The 23719-nt window shown below is 44.5% G+C and overlaps 1 protein-coding gene across 1 annotated transcript; it reads left to right on the forward strand.

Annotated features, from left to right (window-relative positions):
* The first annotated feature begins 17374 nt into the window (after positions 1 to 17374).
* On the forward strand, positions 17375 to 23719 carry Acod1 (aconitate decarboxylase 1). The gene is made up of 5 exons (XM_041675588.1): positions 17375 to 17524; positions 19455 to 19616; positions 20287 to 20376; positions 21850 to 22055; positions 22726 to 23719. The coding sequence occupies exons 1-5, from the start codon at positions 17375 to 17377 to the stop codon at positions 23717 to 23719; spliced, it is 1602 nt and encodes a 533-aa protein (XP_041531522.1).

Genomic DNA, 23719 nt, shown 5'->3' on the forward strand with positions numbered 1-23719 from the left:
TTGTACGGATGACTCCAAATTGCAAAACTGCCTCCTGTCATAAGAATCTGAGAAACTTTTTCTCTTTCTCTGAACAAAGCCAGTTACCTATAACTGTTGGTCACCTCAATTAGCTGGTGAGGTTAAGATGGACACTGTGACAGAAGGCACATGAAGTCCTTTCGCTTGAGAACTAGTTATCTTGGCAATGGGCATGCAGAGGCATGTTGTCCTCGGTTGTACAAAAGCACGAGGTTACCAACAGTCTTTGCTCTCTTGGCAGATGGTCTATGATGTACATCCCTTTCCAAGCGCATACGCTCGTTCTCTGGTTGTAGGGAGTGTGCCTGTGTTAGGAGGTTCTCAATATAATGAGATTCTGCCAGTGTCTCACTCGTCCATACCCAGCATGCTTTGCATAGTGTTTTCTCACATACAGAATGTTCTCCGTTGATTTCAGTCATTCCTATTTTCACAAGCCCAGATCAAGGCCAATAGTTTTAGTTGAGAAGAACAAAATAATATTGTAGTAATTCAAGAAATAAAACCACTGTCAGAGAATCTTAAAAAATGCAAACCAGTTTAAATTATTAATTATGTTCAACTGGAGAAAAAGAATAACATCCTTTCTTTTCTCTGTAATGAGCTAACGTTAGTGCAGAGAACAAGAGACAGGGAAAGAGTCAGTCCTATGGGAATCATCCAGAGCACCCACTTAAGAAAGGGGATGGGGAGATGCTCTGCAGAAGACATCTGGACACGAAGCAGCCGCTTCACTCACTCATGAGCTCACTAGAGCTGTGGTTACCCGCACAAGGCTTGCACAAGTTTGAATCTGTCGCTATTTCATCATGGGAGAGAGAAGCCCTTGTGACACCTGCTCCTTCCTGGAAGACAGCTGACAGTAAATGGTGGAGGCAGGAGACATGACTTTCTTCCGTGATGTGGCCACTGATGACTTCCCACCCGTGCTCACGTAGAAAGCTACGGCTAAACTCAGGGGCTCAAACACAACAGAAGACGTGAGAGGAAGGCTGGGAATTGTCAGGCCGAAGGAAGCTTGAGCAGGAACAGGGAAGTGATGAGAGAAGGCAAAAAGGGGTGAAACGACTGCAATGTGTCATGTATAATACACATAATCCGGTTGAAAAATAAAAGCACTTTCAAAGTCTTGAAAAGACAAAGGGAAGATTCTTTGTGCAGAGCAAGGAATGCAGAAAGGGGAAGGAGAGCAGGGCTAAGTGAGAACTCTGCAAAACCAGATTAATTTGATCACGTGGAAAGCACCACATCTCTAAACCATCCTGGGAGGTTGCACTGCTATTTCCGGTTTTCTAAAGTTATGGGGAAATATTAAAATAGCATTAAACAAACACACAGCCTATGTATGCACTGTGAGTAATGACAAACATTCCGACAGAACTTCTGTCGTTGGAACAGGGTTGTGAGAATTCTCTCCCTGCCAAGGGGTTGGGGAATATTCCGCCATGTCTTTGTAAGATTCCAATGGCAAACCAAAGTTCAATTCTATCGGCTCCCACTGGGGACCCAACGAGTTTCCTGGGCTCAAATACAGAGCATGGGTGGGAGGCTATCGACAGTAGCAAGACTGATCACCAAAGCAACTGTACTGCAAAAGTCTTTACCTGCCATGGATGGAAGCTTCCCTATAGCTACACAGAGATCCCTCCCCTTAATGTTCCCCAGCCCATATGCGCTAACCCCTTCCCCAAGACACTGAATTTACTTGCAATTAGGGTATAGGTGGATAAAACCAGTAGGGATGCTAGAGGGTCGGGGAGGATCCACCGGCCATCACCTTGCCCTTCTTCTATGAGGGAATGTCCACAGTCAACAAGCCCAGCTGTCATGATCTTTTGCAAGTTGATACACATAAACTTTTGAAGATGGCAGCTGTTGGACTCAGAGGGAAGTCGTGTCCAACATCACTATCATCCCTTTTCCACTCACAGACTGTGTTTGACTGCGTGATGAGTCTGAGAGTCTTTGACAGGCACGAATCTCACTCGTTGACTACATGCAGCTGATGCATTAAAAATATAAAATGTAAAACTCAAGAATATCTGACTGAGTTGTGATGTATGTTCTCATCATATTTATCTAAAAGAAGCTAAAAAGGTCAATAAGATAAAGGTAATTGGTGAGCATTTATTGTAACTAAAAAGTTAATAAGATAAATGCAATGAGAAGACAGGGAGTAAGCAGAGACTGGTCAAGGAGTCTTGCAGGTTGAAGGCTTTTTAAACACTCACTGAAAGTGAAGTTTACAATGTCATGTGTGAGTGTGACATGGAAGTGGCACTAACCGTGGCAGCCTGGCTGGGTTTGCACACTGGCCAGCATTTCTTACTTTACCTGACTCCGAGGAATAAGGAACCAGGAGAGGCCTCATAAGCCTGTACAAGTTGCCAGAATCGAAGGCGTCACTTCTGTAGAGCCCTAATGTGATAGATATCTAACATCATATGGAATTTTATGCATCTCTGCCTGATTACCACATTCACAGTAAGAGAGCGAGACCCACAGTCTGTACAGAAGCCACTAAAGCCTCACACACATGGTATTCTCCAAGGATGTCTCACTTACAATGGTCATTACATCTTGGACTAATGTTAACCATCTTTACAGCTAAGGGTTGTCTCAAAATACCATAGGTAATATACCTCATTTTACCTTGAAAACCTTCATTGTCATTCACTCTTCTGGAATACGTAGTTAATAATAACAGATGCATGGCCATGTTCTGCTATTCTCAGATAAATGTGTTCTTGGGAAAGTCTTTCCGACTGTTATTCAAATTGACTTCCAAGGCTCGGACGGTCATGGCAGTGTGGGGTACTGAGAAGACAGGAGGTGCATCCGCCACAACCAGAGATCTTTCCATCAAGAGTCCCATCTCAACACCAGTGATGAGTGTAACACAGGACACAGCACACAGAAGAACAACAGAATCATGTGACATGAGCTGTCCCCACTGCATTGGAGAGAGGAACTGAGATGAAGCACTGGTTCTGATCCTAGGAGAAAACTTTTATTTCTGAAGAAATTTTCTCAAAGATTTTAAGAAGTTGCAGTATAAAGAAAAAATGAGAAAGCTTGTTAATCACCAAACAAGAAAGAATTCTAATAAAATGAATGAATGAGTGAGTGAGTGAGTGAGTGAGTGAGTGAGTGAATAAGTAGGTAGGTGGATGGGTAGATACATAGATGATAGATAGATAGATAGATAGATAGATAGATAGATAGATAGATGATAGACAGACAGATAAAATCATGATCATCTGCTTCAGTTAGATCCCAAGGGTCCCTAAAAGGTCCATGTGCTAAAAGTTTAGTCCTCAGGGTGACCCTGATGAAAGGTGGTGGAGTTTTTGAGAAGCAGGACCTAGAAGGAAGTGTTTGGATCAGGGAGGGTGTGCTTCTGCAGGGGATTGTGACACACCAACCCCTCAAGCTCTTTGTTCACTGACTCATTGTTTAGCCACCTAAGTGAAGGTGGCTTTGCTTCATGACACACTCCCTCACAATGTTATTTCCTGGCTCCGACAGTTAGGGTCAGCAAATCATAACATCGACTAGAGATTCCAAAGCAAACTGTTTCACCTTGTAAGTTAATGAGCTCACGTATATTGATAAAGTGATGGAAATTCGAGTAACACGTCACCGAAATAAGGAAGTCATTTACAGAACTAGGTAGCAGAGCGGACACAACCAAGGGGATTAGACAACTAAGCCATCTGGATCTAATCCTATCAGAATGCTGAGCAGAAATGTAGGAGAGATGCAGCTGGCAAGACCCCGCTGTGGAGACGTGGAGGATGAGGGCTTAGTTACACCATCGATCTGATGCACTCAGAAAGAGAAATAGACAAGGAACTAAAACTACAGACAGAAAAAAATAAAGTTCTCTGGGATGAAGAAAAAGACTTGACTTTTCAGCAAAGTCTTTGGTGTGATGTGGAAATGTCAAAGAGATGAACCTGGATCTCCCTGTAAAGAAATCTACACTACAGTTTTACGTTTACATGTAGCTCAAAAGAACGGCATGCCTTGCTTGTATTCTGCCTCCTACGTGTGCATGAAACATTTCTAAACAGGCTACTCAGAGCCTGCCATATTTATTTAAATAGGGAAAATCCATTTTATCCTGCTTTTATCAAGAATCCAGTGTAAGGCAGTACAGCCTGCAGATAATCCCTCAACAATCTCTAGTTAACTAGGACTCAACACAGCACTATTTTCTGCTTCTGAGAAAACCACACACAGTATCTTTCTTTAAAGTAAAATAATTCTAATTGATTAGCAACAGTCTGAGCACCCACAAACAGGGAGATTTTCTTCACAACACATTATGCTGAGCTGATTGTACTTAAGAGTGATTTCCTCTGGTGGTGGTGGTGTGTCAGGAACCATTTCAGGCTTCTCCTTTCTCACATCTCACAGGGCCTTGAAGGAAAAATCTTGAGACAGAAAACTTAAAATTAGCCAAAACATTACGTGCTGATCGTGGAGACTCAAGCTCTGGAAAGTACCACAGAGTGTCTTCATTGCTTGCTGCTTATCACTAACAGCAGGTGTTCTAGCCACTGACCTTGCAACTGCCCTGCTTAGCTGCCAAACTACCCAGCTTAGTTGCCTAGCTACCGAGCCCCTCCTTCCCTTCCCCCTTTCCTCAGTTCCCCCTGCCCGAGCTCCTTACTAAGGAGTATTTAAGACATGAAACTTGCAACGAATACTGCTTGGCATCCGTTTCTCTCCCCCCCCCACCCCCCATGTCTTTCAGATAGTGCCTCTTCAAGACCCTGGAGTAACTTAGGACCTGCTGGACGGGTGGTGGTGCACTTCTTTAATCCCATCACTCAGGAAGCAGAGGTGGGTGGATCTCTGTGAATCTGAGGCCAGCCTGGTCTACAGAGTGAGACCCCAGACAGCCAGGGCTTCATGAAGAAACCCTGTACTAAAAAAATAAAAATAAAAAAAATCCAAAACAAACAAAATAAATAAATGAAATGATTGTATAGCTATGTATTTATTCAGTGGTTCCTATTCCTCACTTCATTACCTGGGAACTCAATCCTTTTCTTCAGGTCTGTAAAATTCCACGCAAGTTTTAATAAGTTGGTAAAGAATGCAGAAGTGGCATACACACGTGCAGAGTAAACACAGACGTGTGACTTTTCACAACGTAAATGGTAATTCACTACAATTGCATTTTCATATTTTCCCCTGAACCTTTTCTTCCATATGCACACAAACACACCTGTGCGCGTGCAACCCCACACAGGAACGTGTGCACACACACCCGACACGTTTATACTGGAAATGAAGAACACTAAACTTTACTCGTGCTATTGTGGTCGGCTTCTAGAAAGCATCAGATCTGCAGTGACTCGTTCATCTTCATGTTTACTTTCTTTGTTAAAATCTGATCTCTTGTCTTCTCTAAGGGCTGTGGAGAATGCAGCCAGAACAATGGCAGAAAGAGAGCGTGCTGGGGTGCAGCTTAGGGAAAACAAACAAGCATCTCCCTGCTTTTGCCATTTGGTGACTATGTACCAAGTGAACAACAGACAAATAACCCAGGGGATGAAGGGTGGTTGGGCTTCTCTTAAAATGTCAGCTTACTACAAAGTGAAATAACCCTGATTGTTGAATCATCAGATTTTGCTCAAGAGCATTACAAGAAGGAAAGGCAGTGCCAGAGAAAGGAAACTGAAATGGAAACACCTGCCCCAAGCCAGCTCTTCTGACCGTCCACAAAATTAAACAGATTATTGCTTCGGTGGACTGAGTAAGGCACATTATCCTCCCCAATATGAATAGCTCTTATCTAGTCAGTAACAGGCATTCCTTGAGCAGATGGGAAATTCTTCCTCCACATAGCCCTTGAGCTGGCAAGAAGAGATTTGTAGAACACGGCTGCCCTTCTTGAGTCTCGGTCTTGCTGGTGTTTGAGCTAGACCTTCAGTATTGACTTCATATTCTCTAGTCTTCAGATGCATCCTGGCACTACCCAAGAGCTCCTCCAGGTCTCCAGTTTATCAACTGCTTATCCCAGGGCCTGTTAGCCTCTACAGGGTTGTGACAACCACTGTAATGAACCCTCCCGCTCTCTCTCTTTCCTCCCTGCCCTCCCATGCAAACACAAACACACACACACATGGGGTGGGGGGGGAGCTCCAGACAACCTGAAGCCCCTGAGCCATGTGGCTCTGCATGGAGGTCATTCATGGGTTTCATAGTGACTCTGAAGATGTGCCAACACCGGCTGTAGGCAGGCAGTTTCAGTTCCACTCTGTGGGTCCCCACTGGGCTACACCCAACACTGCTTTGTCCAGGGGGCTGATCAACATAATTTTGCTGGAAAACAAAAGCCCTGACAGCTATTTAGTTCTAAAAGAACAAAGTCATGGCATTTATCAAACTTTTAACATGTTGTGACAGGATTTATTCACAACTGGTGTATAAAGGCACAAAATGGTGCATGTTGGTAGGATATGATGATTTGACATATGTGTTCATGTGCAATGTTGAAATCAATTAAATAAATCTATCTCCTCAAACACTGCTCACTTCTTTTGTGTATATGTGTCCATGTGCAGGTATATGTGTGTTGGGGTGAATGCATGGGTGTTCTCATGTACATAGAGAAAAGAGATTGACTTTGGCTGTCACCCCTCAGTCTTCCTTCGCCGTATGTTTTTGAGACAAGAGCCACCTGAACCTGCTGTAGCTCTCTGATTGGCTAGATGAGGAGCTATCCACTAAGCCCTGAGGATCCTCCTGTCTCTACCTCTCCAGCGCTGGGGTTACAGACCTACACAACCATGCTCTGATTTCTATATAGGTGCTGGGAATCCAAACTCAAGTCTTCATGTTTTCCTGGCACAGCAGTTTCCAATAGCATCATTTATCTTCATGGTGAAAATGTTTTAAATCCTTTCTCCAGGTTTTCGAAATGTATAATCCATTGCTATTACCTATAGTCACCCTACTGTTCAACAGCGGGCCAGAACTTCTCTTTGTGAGAGTTGGTTGTTCTTCTTAACTTGTTTGTTTGTTTGCTTGGGTTTTCTGTTGGGGCTCTTGTTGGTGTTGTTGTTTTTTTTTTTTTCTTTTACACCAGAACTTTTTTTGAGCCTAAGTAGTTTCACACCCTCTGATCAACCTCTCCCCATCCATCCTCTCTTGCACTCTCTCCAGCTTCTGGCAACCACCACTTCACTTTCAGTCCCAATGAGATTAAGTCTTACCATTCCCCAGATAATTGAGGTCATGCAGTAATTGTCCTTCTGTGCTTTTCTCACAAAACAGAGCCATCTCCAGTGCCATCCACTCGGTCACTTTTGAGAGGTGAGCATTCTTTGTGCCTGAGCAGCATTGCTCTTTGTGTATGTCCCATTCTTTCTGCACATACATCACGCGAAGGGCACAGCTTGTTTCCACGGTATTGCAAATAGCAGAACAATGAACATGGGAGTTCAGATGGCTCTTTAATAGACGATTTCCATGTCTTTTTGGTCTCAACCCGCGAGTGAGTTTGGTGAGTGATACAGTAATTCAACTTTCAAACCTCCGTCCTGTTTCTCCTGATAACTATACAAATTTACCTTTCTACCACAGAGGTGCAAGTTCTCCTTTGCCCCACACCCTCACCAGCACTTCCTACCCTTATCATTATCATCATTATTATTATTATTAGCCTCTCTGAGGGTGAAATGAGTATCACTTTGTGTTCTCAACGTGTATTTGGCCCACTACTGAGGTTGAGCATCCTTTCGTAAGCCAGTTGGCCATTGTTCATCTTCCTCTGAGATAACCACACCTACATGGCTCTGATTTGCTAGAGCTGTTTCATGAAGATGTCCCTGTCTCTAATGCATGCCTCTTGCTTCTGTTGTTTGTCTGTCTATGGTGAGACAGCTACGAGCATCATAGTAACTTCTTCATTTTCATGGACAGTTGGTAGCAAATACCATCTCCAAACCCCACTGCTTTTGTTTCATCGTCTCTGCTGCAATAAAACACCCTGATCAAAAGCAACCTGTGGGCAGGTATTGGCTTACAATCCCGTATTTCAGTCCACCATTTTGGGGAAGTTAAAGCAGGAACTCAAGCAGCTGTGTTGTGTTCTCATCCACAGTAGAGAAAAGAGGATGAATAAACTCCTGCTTTCTTGCTTGCTGGCTTGCTTAGGACCCAGCTGGCTTCATGTCCTCTTATCCAATCCAGTGCTCAGGCAACCCACATTCAGAAAGGTATTTCTACCTCAATTAACTATCAAGACAACCACCACTGACCACTGGTGTGTCCACAGGCTTACTGGATCTACATGATTCCCCATTGACACTATCTCTCTCTCTCTCTCTAGGCTGTGTCAAGTTGAGAGTTAAAACTAACAACCACAAAAAAATAAATAAATAAATTTTATCACTTAGAGTTTTGGCTTTCTTCTATTCAAAGTGAGAGTAACAGACAAATGAGGTGGCACACACTTCCAACTCCAGGACTGAAAAAGCTGAGACTGAGGGATTGGGAGTTTGAGGCTAATCTAGGCTACAAAACAAGACCCTGTCTCAAAAATCAAAACAAAAAAATTTTGATAGTAATAATGGTAACAACACTCACAGCCTATCTTTATAAAAATGAAAGTTTCTACAACATTAGTATATGCAAATATACTGAGCAAATATAATAGACATTTAAACTAAAAAAATAGAATTTCAAACTGAGATAGTTTTTTTCTTAATGATTTTTATGTTATAAAAAATTTAATTACCTCATTTCCCCCTTTGCTATTGTCCCTCCAGCCCCACCTGTGTTTCAGTCCCCTGTGGAAGCTGAGAGTGGAGAGATGGCTCAGAGGTAAAAGCACTTGCTGCTGAGCCTGACAGCTTGAGGCTGATACCAGGGACGCACATGGTGGATGGAAGGATCTGATACCAGGGATGCACATGGTGGATGGAAGGATCTGATACCAGGGATGCACATGGTGGATGGAAGGATCTGATACCAGGGACGCACATGGTGGATGGAAGGATCTGATACCAGGGACGCACATGGTTGTTGTAGGAGCTGCAGGCTGCGTTCCTGACGCCCTGCTCCCAGCCGCCTGGCTAGCTTATGCCCCAAAATAACAACACACAAACTGTATTCATTTAAACACTGCCTGGTCCATTTCTATTAATGTGTGTAGCACCGAGGTGCGCTTACCGGGAAGATTCTAGCCTACGTCCATCCTGGGTCAGAGCCTCATGGCGTCTGCCCCAGAGAGGAGAGCTATCAAGTCTGAGCTCACTTCCTCTTCCTCCCAGCATTCTGTTCTGTTTACTCCACCCACCTTTGTTTTAACCTATGAGGCCAAGCTGTTTCTTTATTAATTAACCAATGACCTTCCTCCATCACATGGTGGATGGAAGGAAAGAATCAACTCCAAAAAGCTGTTCTCTAACCTCTACACAAGGCCACGGGCATGTGTGCACCCACACACATAGGCACGTAGACACAAACAGACATGTACACACATACAGAATTCATGTCAAAAACAGCTGTCTATTTCCTGTCAGTGCAATGCAGCCACTCCAAACACCAGCAACATAAATTCTCCAATAGTGAATTGTAGAATCATAGAATGTGCGATCTACACAATGACACCTGAGCAAGTTCTCTGCCTAGGCAGAAACTCTATCACCAGCGAGTCTGGAAGGCAGTCTTCCTTCTCCAAAGAGCATCTGAGAGACAAGCCCTTGGCCAGGAGCTAGTTAGGAGCCAGCCTGACTCCATCCTCAGGCTTCTTCCCTCTAGAGTCTTTCTTCCCTTCCTCTTTAAAGGAATGATCTGGAAGGGTGGTTTCCCCAGTTCCTCTCTCCATTGTGTAGAACCAGGTGGACCCTAAGTGTCTGAATGTGTGTGCCAGCAAATGAGACGTAACAAGAACTGACCACAAAAGAGCTGTCAAACCCAGGGTGGGGACCGAGCACTGAGTCCACCAACACAGTACTTTTACAGAAGAGAAGGAAATGAGAACTCCGCTGCCCAAAGGAGCTTCTGCCAGCTTCTGGTACCCATGGAGACCCTCCCTTCACCTCTGTACCCAAGTTGTTCCTCCAGTCTCTACCAGAAGCCCTCCTGTGCTTCAGTCCTTGTGGGTGGCAGTCTATTTCCCTGACCTCAGTATGTGCAGGACAATTCCTGTTGGTTCTTGTCCAGTGGTGATTTTTGCTTCCTTCCCAAAAGCCACTTTGCTGACAGCTAGGACAGCCAGGTGGCCTTCCAAATGATAGTCTACTATCAACAGCACCTTGTCCACAGGGTTCTGGCACTCTTTCAACCCCTACCATTCCCTTCTGAAGAAGTTACCAGATCTGCTGTTAGGATAAGGGTGGCAATGGCTCTGGCTACTTCTGCTAGAAAGATGCAAGGTTTAGGGACAGGAGACAGAGCTTTTCCAAACATCCCCAGTACCCTTTCAACCTTGAACTATTCTAGGCAATAAGAAACAGATTTTTAAGAAGCTCAATAAATAGAGTTCAAATAATAGGGCCAAGAAGATTATTACTGAAGAGTATTTATAAAAGGCCCACAAGGAGAGGCAAACAGGACATTCAAAGCCATATCTTGAAGCATGAACCCCATGGCTCTGCTGGTTGTTGGTAGAACTGGGAAGGACACTCTTGTCAATTGTCAGCCTATGTCCTTGACAATTTCTGGTTGGTTTGCACAGACAATTCTCTTCTATGGGAATTGTTTCTCTGAGAGACACTGTACGAAGCTTCCCTTTACAAACCTAACATCCACCCAGCCGGTAACCAAACGAGTGTGCCTTGAGACCATGTACCCATCCTTCTTCCATCCCATAAACCCAGTCCACTCAGAATTAACTGACCTATGAGAGAGCACTGTAATCAGTCTGGCTATACTTTGTGTTGCCAATGCAAGTAATTCCCGCAAATTTAGCTGAACGCACACCCTCGATTGTGCCTTGTTCCTCATCTCTCCTTTGTAAGTCTTTCATGCCTCTGGCTCAGAACAATGTATGTGTGTGAGAGACGTGGTGACCAGATCTAAGAACATTTGTTGAAAGCAACAAAGCATTGAAACTTTGCCCCCACCCCCTGCCACACACACACAATATGTTAGAAGCCACATACACATTGATACCCGATTGTGGCTTTGTGTGTTTTCTCAGTCAGCAGGGCTAGAGAAACAATTTTCTCCCCTGTGAGATTTCTGTAAAAGATCGAGTAAGACGAGTTCCTCATTCCTTTATGTTACCGTATTTGCTGCTAGGCAGTTCAATAAAGAGAATGGTCTTTGTTCAGGATAACTCAGATTACAACTAGATGAGAACAGCAGAGACCAAAACTCTACAGAAATCAGGCCCACTGTTAGGTAAATGACACAAGCATTAGTTTTTCTTCCTTTATGCACCCTCGCCACTCTTCTAGGAGGAAGCATTGTCCCCACCTCAGCAATGTGTTGTCTGTAAGAAATCACCCAGTGAATATTTCATAACAAGGTCTTAGAGCACAGTCTGTGGTTTCAGAGTTAGAAGAGCCCTCTTCGCTAAAAATGCTCACATAAATCAGAGACCCAAATCCCCTTTCCAATCATTTTGTACTTTAGCTATCATCTCATGCTGAGTGTTTAAGACAATAGAGGTAGTCAAGAATTAACTGTTTTGCTACTAAAACCAACAAAAAAATCTAATAAGAGTTACATTCAGGGACCTGGAAGGTATTGTTTCTTTCCTGCATACACTGTCTGCTGGAGTGGATTAGGGTCTTCTATGTGACTTTCTTTGGGAACACAGGGAGCATTCTTCTAGTCGCCTTCCATTCCACAGGGTTCCAATTGCCAAAGAATCTATCTGGCCTTGTAGTGCAACCCTATTTTTACAAGCTGGCCCAGGCTACCAGGGAGACTCCTAAACAAGTTCTGATGTTGGGAAAGGAGTGTCAAGTCCTCCCATATCAGTGCCCAATCCCAGTGCCACAAGAGTGATATCCTCCTTGGCCCTGATGTCTGCTGCAAAGGAGCAGTGGAATGTGGGTTCCTGATGACTGCTGATGGAGAGAGAATGCATCTTCCCCAGAGATGAGCCTTCTAGATATTTACTCAAGATAAAGTACCGAGTGTTTGGCCCTAAAAACATACATACAAGCAACAATAAACAGACTCAGAAGGTTGTGCTGATGCATTTATGCACATATGTGTGTGTGCAACAATAATAATTGAAGAAAAGGAGGTCATAAATCTGAGAGAGAATGGAGAATGATGGGAGGGGTTCGAGGGAAAAGACATATTTAAAATTTTACCTTAAGACTTTTTAATAAAAGTGGGTTATTAAGAGTTATGTCAATTTTAAAGAATGGATAAAAAGAAAATACTCAACATCTCCAAACGAAATAAAGCCATCACTCTGTCATAAAAGTCAATTCTGTGCTTTCTAGGATCAAAATAACAGTGGCCACAGCTACTTCTCATGGGCAAGCTGTTCATCTTTTGGTCCCCAAGTTCTTTCTTTACCCTGCATGCAGCTGGACAGGCCCTCCTGGCCCAAGTTAGACACCTCAAGGACCAGCAAACACATGGACATCCATAGCAACATCAGAGCCCAAGGTTGGGGCTCCAGCCTGTTCCTTAACATCTTTAAGACCAGTTGTCCCTCTGAATCAAGTGGAAAAGAAGTTTTAATTAGAGGGCCTTCAGTCATTTGATGAAGTCAAAGAACTATTGCTCAAAGTTCTGCTCTGTCCCGTGTTGTCTGTAAGAAATCACCCAGTGAATATTTCATAACAAGGTCTTAGAGCACAGTCTGTGGTTTCAGAGTTAGAAGAGCCCTCTTCACTAAAACTGCTCACATAAATCAGAGACCCAAATCCCCTTTCCAATCATTTTGTACTTTAGCTAACCTTTCATGCTGAGTGTTTAAGACAATAGAGGTAGTCAAGAATTAACTGTTTTGCTACTAAAACCAAGAAAAAAATCTAGTAAGAGTTACATTCAGGGACCTGGAAGCTATTGTTTCTTTCATGCATACACTGTCTGCTGGAGTGAATTAGGGTCTTTATGTGACTTCCTTTGGGAGCACAGGGAACTTTCTTCTCTGCAGGATGCACACTGGTTGGAGTCTAGTCTTGGGGTTCTTCATGGCCTCTCTGATCAAAAGGATGACTGATTTATGGATCTTTCAAAAGGATCCCTTTGGCCCTGATTTCTAATTGATCTTGAAGTGCAAGAACCAACTATTTATTGCCTGTCATTTTAGTCCTTCTGTCTTCCTAGGCCTCCAGACTTTGCTAGCTAAATACCCAAAAAGGCAACCTTTTAGTTTTAACTTTTGCGCAACATTTAAACAAAGCCAGGACAAAAAAACAAATTTTGATTTCCTTAAGGTTCAGTTTCATAAGCAGTTCAAAGATTGTGCATGATGGGATCCTATCTCTTAGTTAGAAGGGAAGGTTGGAGAAAACATATTAATCTCCTGGAGAATTTGACAGTAGGGACACCAGAGAGATGTATTCTGCATTGTTCTATCCAGGGGAAAGTGCCTTCATATAGAATCCCTTCTAGAATCACTGAAAAAGTTATTGACCAATTGATGGCACCCTGAGGAAACATCACTGAGATCCAACTCCAATGCACCCATAGGCTCCGTCATCTGCTCACTGCTGCACAATAGTGCCCAGGGGAACTACAACACTCATCTCGAATGCATTTCTACAGAAAATATCAAAAGGTACCCTGAGCGTCACCAAATTCAAGTTAACAAATTCCACCCAAGTCTATTATAAAAAAAAAAAAAAAAAATCAACCAACACTTTAGATATGTGAAAAACTGAAGAAGAGCAATAAAAAATGTTGTAACCTCTTGGGAGTTTTTAGTTTGCCAGTTCTTGTTAGGGTTCCAGAACAATCCATCCCCTCAGTGGGGCAATCGACAATTCTGGTCCCTAAAAAAGGCATGTGACAACCAGCAATCAAGAGGCCCACATGGCAAAGTCCCTAGTCAGGTGCCATTTGAAAAACAGGCAGAAAAAAACAAAATGCAGCTCTCTGCCCTGAACACCTTGGCAGGTAGGCTTTTGTTTTTTTACCTTCTAGTAACACCCTGGTGTCCTTCCTGCTGGAAAACTTCAGTTTCTTCAGAAACTCACCTCAGCCCTTCATGGTGGACAGCAGATTTCCATGAAAGGAAACAAGACCAACATTCCTCGCAGGAGGATGGGCGGGCTCATCTCAGCAAGCCTGACCTCTGACCCTGTAGACCGACAGCTGTGCTAATCACTCTGAAGTGATTAAAGAGTCCTCGTTTTTGCCCTCAAGAACTACAGCGGAGTACAGACGTCCCCAACAGCTGGAGCATGGCCAAGTCCACCCCTCTCAGCGTCCCCAAAATGTCCTTTTGATTGCAATGATTCCTGTTGACTCCCCACAGGTTCCCCCATTTAATGTGTGTCGAATGCCCGCCTACACCAGCTGAGATGGCTAATTCTCCAGCCTCCCATTCTTGACTTGTTTATCCTCGAAAATTAAAGTCAATGGGTAGCAAAGGGGAAGCTAGGAAACCTGTTTTACCACATTGGAACAATTCAGAGGGAAATTAAAAACTCAGGTAGAAAAGCAGATGCTCTGAGCTTCTCGGGGGGGGGGGGGGGGGGGGGGGGGGGACAGCAAGATTCCAAACGAGATTTGAAATGAGTGCGACAGCTCTATGCTCTCAATAAGTTTCAGATGCCTAGGCCGGAAGTTACAAATGTTATAATAGCCCTGAGCTCTCAGCAGGCTTCAGGGTGACAGCCAAAAGTCTGTTGGCAAGTATTACAGTTTGAAAGCTCTTGGGGGTCTTTGGGGTGCTAGCCGACATCCATCCCTGGCAGAGCAGTTCTGCACAGTGGCTGCTGACGGGGTAACAGGAGCGGCGCTTCTCCTGTCTCTGGCAGGTCTAAAAGGCTGGAGCTGTAGGTTTCCACAGGTCTGGAGCTGTGTATCATAGAGGTCGATAAATTCCCTTCTGCAGCCAAAATGTGTAGCCTTGGGGGCCGAGGGAGGAATGAGTCTCCCAGCCTCCAGCTGCAGGTAGAGTCCTAGAAACGGATCTGATCAAGTTCCCTTCCTGCCTGGGGCAGAAGCCCGCAGTCTGGCCAATTTATCTCCTCTCCCGCAATCCTTAGAGGCAGGCTTTTTCTCTGGAAAATGTCTAGGAGCCAAGTTTCTGGCCAGGTGCGGAGCCAGATGGGAGCAAAATTCCATCTTCAGGTTCCTGCATAGAGGAGGAGCATCTGGGGGCCAGGACACAGGTCAGAACCAGGAGAGTTCAGGAAGCCAGAATCCAGCCTGGCTGAGCACCTGGCTCCAAAAGCCTTCCTCCTCTCTCGCCTTCAAGTAACAATCTGTGAAGGCTGGTTTTCCAGATTTCTCCTCTACCACCCTGACCAGGTGCCTCCCGATTGACCAAATGTGTGTGCAAGAGAAATAAGACACAGTGGGGCCAAGTGGGAAAGAGCTGTCAAATCTAAGAGTTCGGAGAAGAACGCTGGGTCCAGCAAAAGTTCCCAGTCAAGTCTCATGGTCCGTTTCCTGCCATTGCTCTTCCTGTGAGGGTGTGTACAGTTAGGGCGAATGGTTTGCTTATTTGGTACATGTGTGGGGGAGGATAATTTTCCTACATTCCATATTTACATTATTTCCACCCCTCCTCCATTTCTCCTTTCATCTCTGGCCACAATTCTTCACAAACTCCCCACCACCTCTTTTCTTATTATTGATACACACCGTGGCAGTTGAAATGAAAATGACCCCCATAGGCGGTCATTTGGGAGGTCTTGTTAGAGTTGGGGTGGCTTTGCTGGAGGAAGTGTGTCACTAGAAGGTGGCTTTGTGGTCTCAGAAGCTAAAGCCTGGCCAGTGTGTAAAAGTCTCTTCCTGCTGCCTGCATATGCAGATGTAGAACACTCAACTACCCCTCCAGCATCATCGTATCTGCCTGCCATGCTTCCCACCATGAGGATAATGGACTAAACCGCTGAAGTGTAAGCCAGAGCCAATAAATGTTTTCCATTACAAGAGATGCTGTGGACATGGTGTCTCTACACAGCAATAAAGGGGTAACGAAGACACACACACACTAGATAGAAGATGATAGATAGATGATAGATAGATAGATGATAGATAGATAGATAGATAGATAGATAGATAGATAGATGATGGATGGATAATAGATGGAAAGAAAGAAAAGAAAGAAAGAGAGAGAGAGAAAGAAAGAAAGAAAGAAAGAGATACCACATGTATTTATAAAAATTCTAACAAGTCCATTTAGGGTTGCTTAACTGTTCATGTTTTTAGGGTTGACTGCTTCTGATTGGATAATATCAGGGAGCTCATCCCTGGAGCAAACCAATATTCCTTGTATCAGAAGCCATTGACTGCCTATAGCTCTTCATTTGGGGAGAGTCATATGGAATTTCCCCATCCATCACAGCATGAATGTCAACGGGTGTTATTCGTACACAGGTCTTATTTCGGCAAACATACTGTTGATATTTCACGGGTGCAGCTTACCTGCCTTGTCTAGAAAACACTATCTAGCAGCAGGCATCCTGATCCTCTGACTCTTACACTACTTCCTCCTCTTTCACCATTGCCCCTGAGCTTTAGGTGTAGGGGTTTCACTGCACTTAAGGTTGGGTGCTGCACACTGGTTTATTCTTTGCATTTTGACTAGCTGTGGATATCTGTAACCGTCTCCATGTGCTTCAAAGGGAAGCATCTTTAATGAGCGGTAAGAGCTATACAATCTGTGGGTATATAGCTAGAAGATACAGCATTTAGAAAAACGGCAGTAGAAGGTTCTCTTCTGGATTTGTGGCCTCACTAGCCCACTGGTTAGTGACTACATTGCAGTACCAGGCATGAATTCCCTTCAGTTAAACAGGGTCGAAGTCCAGTAAGACACATCCAGGATGTTTTCTTTTATTCACATCATTCCCAGACTGACTGGTGATAGTGAGCTGTGAATCTACAGGCCACCGTAAGGGACTCCTTGCCCTTGGGGTTTTGGGGCCATTTCTACCTTCATCATATTTGTGCCTGTTTCCTTATAATAAACTTCCAGGAGTGGAGTACCTAGTAAAGAGAGTGTGTGTTTGTCTACTATATGTTCTCTAGCACATATGGACAGTCCAGTCCATTCCTTTTTAACTATACACACACACACACACACACACACACACACACACACACACACACATATACAGATATATATACAATCATAAGATCCTGGCTACTATACAGCCTCCTGTGAGCTCAGTACGTCATTACAAAAGAAGTTCAAGTGAGGTCATTTGGGAAGTGTTGAAATGGTGGAAATTCCATGGCTATAACAAAAGCAAAAGAGAAGAAACTAGAGGGAAGGGTTGAGTATAAAGGCACCCAGCTGGTACAGGCGCACAGCCAGCAGCAGCTCCTCCTGCAGTTCTCTCCTGAGCCAGAGCTCCCCCTCCAGAACGACATGATGCTCAAGGTATTGTTAAATGGCTGTAGCTTGCCTAGACTGCTTCCCTGGTTTGGTTCTTCTTCTCTCAATCAGCTGGTCTTTAAAAAGTTATCCACTCTGCTGCAGAAATAACATTTTGACTTTCCTCGGAGTCTGGGCTGTATGTTAGTTCTCGTCTGTGTTTACGAATGAGAGACACGATCCCATTGCTTACTCCTAGCAAGGAAGTATGTGGTGATAAGCTCGCTGAATCTCAAGCTCTTGGTTTTATACATGCCTTCTGTGTGATCCAAATAGATTGCCTCTCCAATTATCTGTCGGCTGTCACATTCCCGTGGTCTCTGGGTAAGCTTGCTGAGTCAGAAGCCTCACTCACCGGACTGGCAGTTTAGAGAGGAAGGCATCATGAATTCACAAGAGCTCCTGGCGTTGCTATTAACTGACCCCATGCTCTGCTTTAATCTATACGTTAGTCACAGCACTTCACTGAAAAGATGTGCAAATGCCACTTTAAAGTCAAGCAAGTAGAGATGAACTGTGACTCAGAGATCTGAGCAGCAGTGACCATGCCCCTGACGCTCTCAGCCTTCAAGGTCAGGGTGGGTTGTTTTTTAGCTCACTGAGCACATCAGCACCCACAGGGGAGCCCACTGGTCTCAGGGTCGTAAGTGACAGGAGCATGCTGTAGAACCCACACCTCTTCTGGTGCCCCTCACCTGCTGTTCAGCCATCCAGTGTTCAAGTGGTACTTGGAAATTAAGTCAGCAGAGTATTGAGTCAGTTGTTTTCCCTCTTCCCCCTCTCTTCTGCATGGAAAAGATTTAGCAGAATATTTACCAGTGCGAAAAGCAGGATTGTGGTTTTCCTCTGCCCTAAGCAGAAACATCCATTGCAGCGTCCTTTGCTCACCCAGCCATCCCCTCTCCTGCTTTATCCTACTCCAAGCTCCCTTCGTTTTCTGTCAAGGCCTTAAAGATGCTACAAATGTTCCGTTGTTTTGAAAATGACTGCTTTCATCTGACCGGTAAATCTGAAGACTCTGAGAATGGGGTTAGGGCTGAAGCAGGAGGATAGTCAAAAGTTCAAGGCCAACCTGAGCTAGATAGTGAGTCCAGGCTAGCTGCATAGAAAGAGCCTGCCTCAGAAAAAATAAAATAATGTAAAATAAAGTCAAACTAGTAAATAGAATAGCAAACGCGGAAGATTTCCATGTAGGCGCCGGTTCTGTTTCGGTGACTCTACTTTGACAGCAAGCCAGTATGAGAGACCGTAAACACTTTGGACTCCTTAATCTGATAAGTCCTCCAGCTACCATTTGTAATCAGTGAATGTTACGGTCAGAGACAGAAAGGAAGTTAAGCAACAGTGTGTTCTTCAGATGAGGAAAGGGAAAGTACTGGACAGTTTATTGCAAGAACTCCATGCTCGGCGTGCGGTGACATACCCTTCCAGCTGGAGATTCTGAGCTGTCTTCTGTGAGGGCATGTCGAAACACAGGTGTGACTTGTGCGTAGAAGGGCTTGACATGGAAAGGACTTGCAAAGTCCTCTACCTACCACTTAAGAAACAGATCATCCTGCCCTGGAGACTGTATCTGGTTTATGAGCAGAGGCAGACTTCCTTCCACATACAGTGACCACAGAGCACAACGTCCTTCCACCCTCCCGCTCTGTCTAGGCTTCGCTTCACTGTCCTCCATCATCCTCTGTCATTGTCATCTGCTAAGCAGCTTGCGTTATTAGTGTGACTGGGCAAAGACCTTAATTATTGCATATTTCCACATCCTTGTGCCTCACGAATAAGTGTCTAGTGCACACCACTTTTTACAAAACAAACTCAATCACATCAACCAGGCCTCCTCTCCCAGAGCAAAACCTGACCTCAAGGTCTCTTAACAAAAGGAGTGAGTGTATTCAGAGCAGAGTGGAGCATTGTTCTAACCTTCTTCTCTTTGAAGTCTGTCACAGAGAGCTTCGCCAGCCTGGTTCACGGCTTGAAGGTGGACCACCTGACGGATGGTGTCATTCGGAGGAGCAAGAGGATGATTCTGGATTCTCTGGGTGTTGGTTTCCTGGGAACAGGCACAGAAGTGTTCCACAAAGTCACGCAATATAGTAAAGTAAGGAGTCCAAAGTTTTCTTTCAAGATGAAAACAAGCGTGCGCACAAGCGTGCTCCAGAGGTCTCTGCCTGTGTTCAGCTCACCCCACCCTTAGTCTGATTGCATTTGACGTATATAGCATTGCTCTGTGCATTTTTATGAGCCCTCTGCTTCATCCTATGATTTTTGAAGTCCGTTCCTACCCATTACGAATTCAGGCCCAGCACTGCTCACTGGTCATGTCTCACAACTATTTATTTGTATGACTAAAAGTACTTTTCAACCCCGAAATCTTATAAAACACTTAGCCATGGGCAGCTTCTCCATGCAAATATTCTCTAGAGAAAAGTCTGTTCAAGTGCTCTGAGCAGAAAGCAGGTACCTCAGCGGGAGGCAAAGCAGCCACTCTCAGTAGGGCTGACTTGCTGTAGACAGCTAATCTGCCCCCCATCGCATCTCCCACCCCCAGTATCTACCCCAAGACCAAGTAAGAGCGGATCCAGCCTCACCTGACTGGAGCTTCTAGATTGTGACTTGGGACTAAGCAGATTCATCTCATCTCCCTTACAAGCTAGGATGCCCCCTTAAGGGTTCGGTGCAGCCTGATGCCAGGATGCCTCAAGGATGAAGGATAACTCTTGAGATGTCAACTCTGTATTGTTGCCTTAACTGCTTTGCTTCTGTTCCAGATGTACAGTTCCAATACCTCCAGCACCGTTTGGGGTCGACCAGACTTCAGGCTCCCACCCACATATGCTGCTTTTGTGAACGGCGTCGCTGTAAGGATGTTCACAAGCCTTTTCTATAGTTAGACCATTGTAGCTTCAGAGGCAGGAATATTATTTACAATAATTTGAGGTTCAGCAATAATTGAGGCTCAGCAATCTGGCATGCCCTGTCCTTTCTCCTCATGTTCATGTTTCCACAATAAAATGGAACTTTTCCAACAAATTATAAAATAGAAAAAGTAGAAGGATCTAGATTTTAAAATACCAATAAGGTATTCTAATTCTGGACTTTGAATGGATATATCAAACTATATGATGTCTATGCAACCCAGGATCCAGACATAATGTCTTCTTGATGCTTCTGCTGTGGGCCCCAGTATCTTTCTGTACAGTAATGTTCTCTTCACTTAGTCATTTGGGTATTTATTCAGAAAAAAACAAAGACCACATAGTGTCTCTATTTTCTCAATGAAAATTTAGAACCTCTCATCTAGCAAATAATTTACGTGTTATTTTCTGTGTGTCAACGAAAGCCTACAAGACGTAATATAGATATAAACATGTTGGTATTCAAGAGATATACTAACTAATTTGTGGGAACAGCAGTTCAGAGTAACAGAATGAGACCCACTGGCTTGGCAATAAGAAACACCAGCCACATCAGATAGACATAAAAACTATGTGTAAATGAACTTCTGGTTATTACTGTTTCAGATATGGAAAAATAAATAACTAGAATGAAAAGGGGAAAAAACTTAGGGCATAAAATAACCATTTGAAAATACAGCTTAACAGCTAATGTAGGTTTGAGAGCTCTTTGCTGTTCTTGCAACTCTAATAAAACTTTTAAATTACTTCATGACAGAGACATAAAAATATATGGCCCAATGTATAATAAATGATACTAAACTTTTAGTGTGACTTGTTTAAAGGGTGAATGGAGAAGGCCAGAGCATCCTTGAGAGGGAGGATGTAGATCTCGCTAGAGCTGTGGTTTCCAGGGCAGGACTCAGTATCCTCCAGGAAGTCACTGGCTCCTGTCCATGGTCCTGTCTTCCTCTGTCTTCCCACAGTGAGGTTAGGAATCACAGCCAGTTAGTTAGCACTGGGCAGGGGCCTACCCTTTACCCAGAGAGACTCCATTGGGAAAAAACTAATTTTCCCTTTGCAAACAATGTCAAATTGTGTATCTTGCTTTACTTCTTTTTAAATTCTAGTTTGTTAGGGTTTTGCGTTTTTTTATTTACCTGTTTGTTTGCTAAGAGAGAGGGAGAAATGGCATGGAGTTGGGTGGGTTGGGAAGTGGGGAGGACCTGGGAGGAGTTGGGAGGAGGGAAACCATGATCAAAATATATTGTATGAATTTTTTTTTAAAAAAAATCACAGTCAATTTGTGGTGTGTAATTTCAGATAATGGAGCCCCTAACCTCTCAAGGTCATTGCTAAATTAAATCCTCAGGCCGTCCAAAAGCCAGGGCATTTAAGGGCATTTCTGAGGGGGGCTGTTTGTATCTGTTCATACAGGTTCACTCCATGGATTTTGATGACACATGGCACCCAGCCACCCACCCTTCCGGGGCAGTCCTGCCAGTCCTCACAGCTCTATCAGAAGCCCTGCCTCAGACTCCAAAATTTTCTGGCCTTGACCTGCTGCTGGCATTCAATGTTGGTATTGAAGTACAAGGACGGTTAATGCACTTCTCCAAGGAAGCCAAAGACATCCCAAAGAGGTACAGAGACAGTGCCCATCAAGGAGAGCCACACTGCCCTCTGTCTGTCAGTGACTGTGTAGAGCTGCCTGACTTAAAGGCTGGCTCTGGGACTGTTATCACCACTCCGAGAGAGACCATTTTCAGATGTATAGCATGCACTATGTCTATACAGAAAGATATGATTCGTAAATGATTGTGAAAACTTCCCTTGGGCTTGTAAAACCAAGCTAGCTACTAAGACCATGAGATAACTTATGCCACTCCAAGGTGAGAGAGGGTTTCCTGGTCAGTCTGAGGTTGGTTTCTCTGTGTTCTGCATCCAAACTGAGGGATGTCTTCAGCAATAGGATCTTACAATATGGTGACAATTGGTAATCAAGAGCAATAGCAGTAGCTTGCATTGTTTTGGGTCCCTTTGTGTTATTAAATAGAAACCTCAATGACAAGCAAGGGATACCCCCCTAGGAGTTGTTGGTCAGAGGGTCCACATATGAAAGATGATATTCAGTATTTAGCTTTCTGGGTCTGGGCTACCTCACTCAATTTAATATTCTCTACTTCCATCCATTTACCTACAGATTTCATGATTTTGTTTCTCTTTACAGCTGAGTAATACTCCATTTTCTATATGTACCACATTTTCCTTATCCAACCACCATCAGGTGAATCTCTTGCTTTTGCCTTTCAGGTTCCATCCTCCCTCTGTGGTGGGGACTTTGGGAAGTGCCGCTGCTGCATCCAAATATTTAGGACTCAGCTTGACAAAGTGTCGAGAGGCCCTAGCTATTGCTGTTTCTCATGCTGGGGCACCCATAGCAAACGCTGCCACTCAGACCAAGCCCCTTCACATCGGTAACGCAGCCAAGCACGGGATGGAAGCCACATTTCTAGCGATGCTGGGTCTCCAAGGAAACAAGCGCATCTTGGACCTGGGGTCAGGGTTTGGGGCCTTCTATGCCAACTACTCCCCCAAAGACCTTCCAAGCCTGGATTCTCACATCTGGCTGCTGGATGAGCAGGACGTGGCCTTCAAGAGCTTCCCAGCACATCTGGCTACGCACTGGGTGGCAGACGCCGCTGCAGCTGTGAGAAAGCACCTGGTGATTCCGGAAGGAGTCCTGCTTCCTACTGACCATATCGAGAGGATTGTGCTCAGGATCCCCGATGTCCAGTATGTAAACAGGCCCTTCCCAGACTCAGAGCATGAAGCTCGCCATTCCTTCCAGTACGTGGCTTGTGCCATGCTGCTCGATGGTAGCGTCACGGTTCCGTCCTTCTGCAGTGAGCAAATCAACAGGCCACAGGTGAGAGAGTTGCTCCAAAGAGTGGTTTTGGAACACCCTCCTGACAACCTGCCAAGCTTTAACACACTGTACTGTGAGATAAGCGTCACCCTGAAGGACGGAACCACCTTCACTGAGCGCTCGGATACCTTCTACGGTCACTGGAGGAAACCACTGAGCCAAGAGGACCTGCAGAAGAAGTTCCGAGCCAATGCCTCCAGGATGATGTCCAAGGACACGGTGGAGAGCCTTATAAAGGTGGTAGAAAGCCTCGAGGACCTGGACGACTGTTCCGTGTTGACCTCGCTTCTGAAAGGACCCTCTGTCCAAGAGGAGGACTCAAAACTACCCCACATGTTCTCCTTCCTTCACACAGTGTCTAGGCTTACCAATGTCTGA

The sequence above is a fragment of the Microtus oregoni genome, unplaced genomic scaffold (genome assembly GCF_018167655.1).
Source record: "Microtus oregoni isolate MIOR12 unplaced genomic scaffold, Mior012 000001F_ref0000356, whole genome shotgun sequence".
NCBI classification, from domain to species: domain Eukaryota; kingdom Metazoa; phylum Chordata; class Mammalia; order Rodentia; family Cricetidae; genus Microtus; species Microtus oregoni.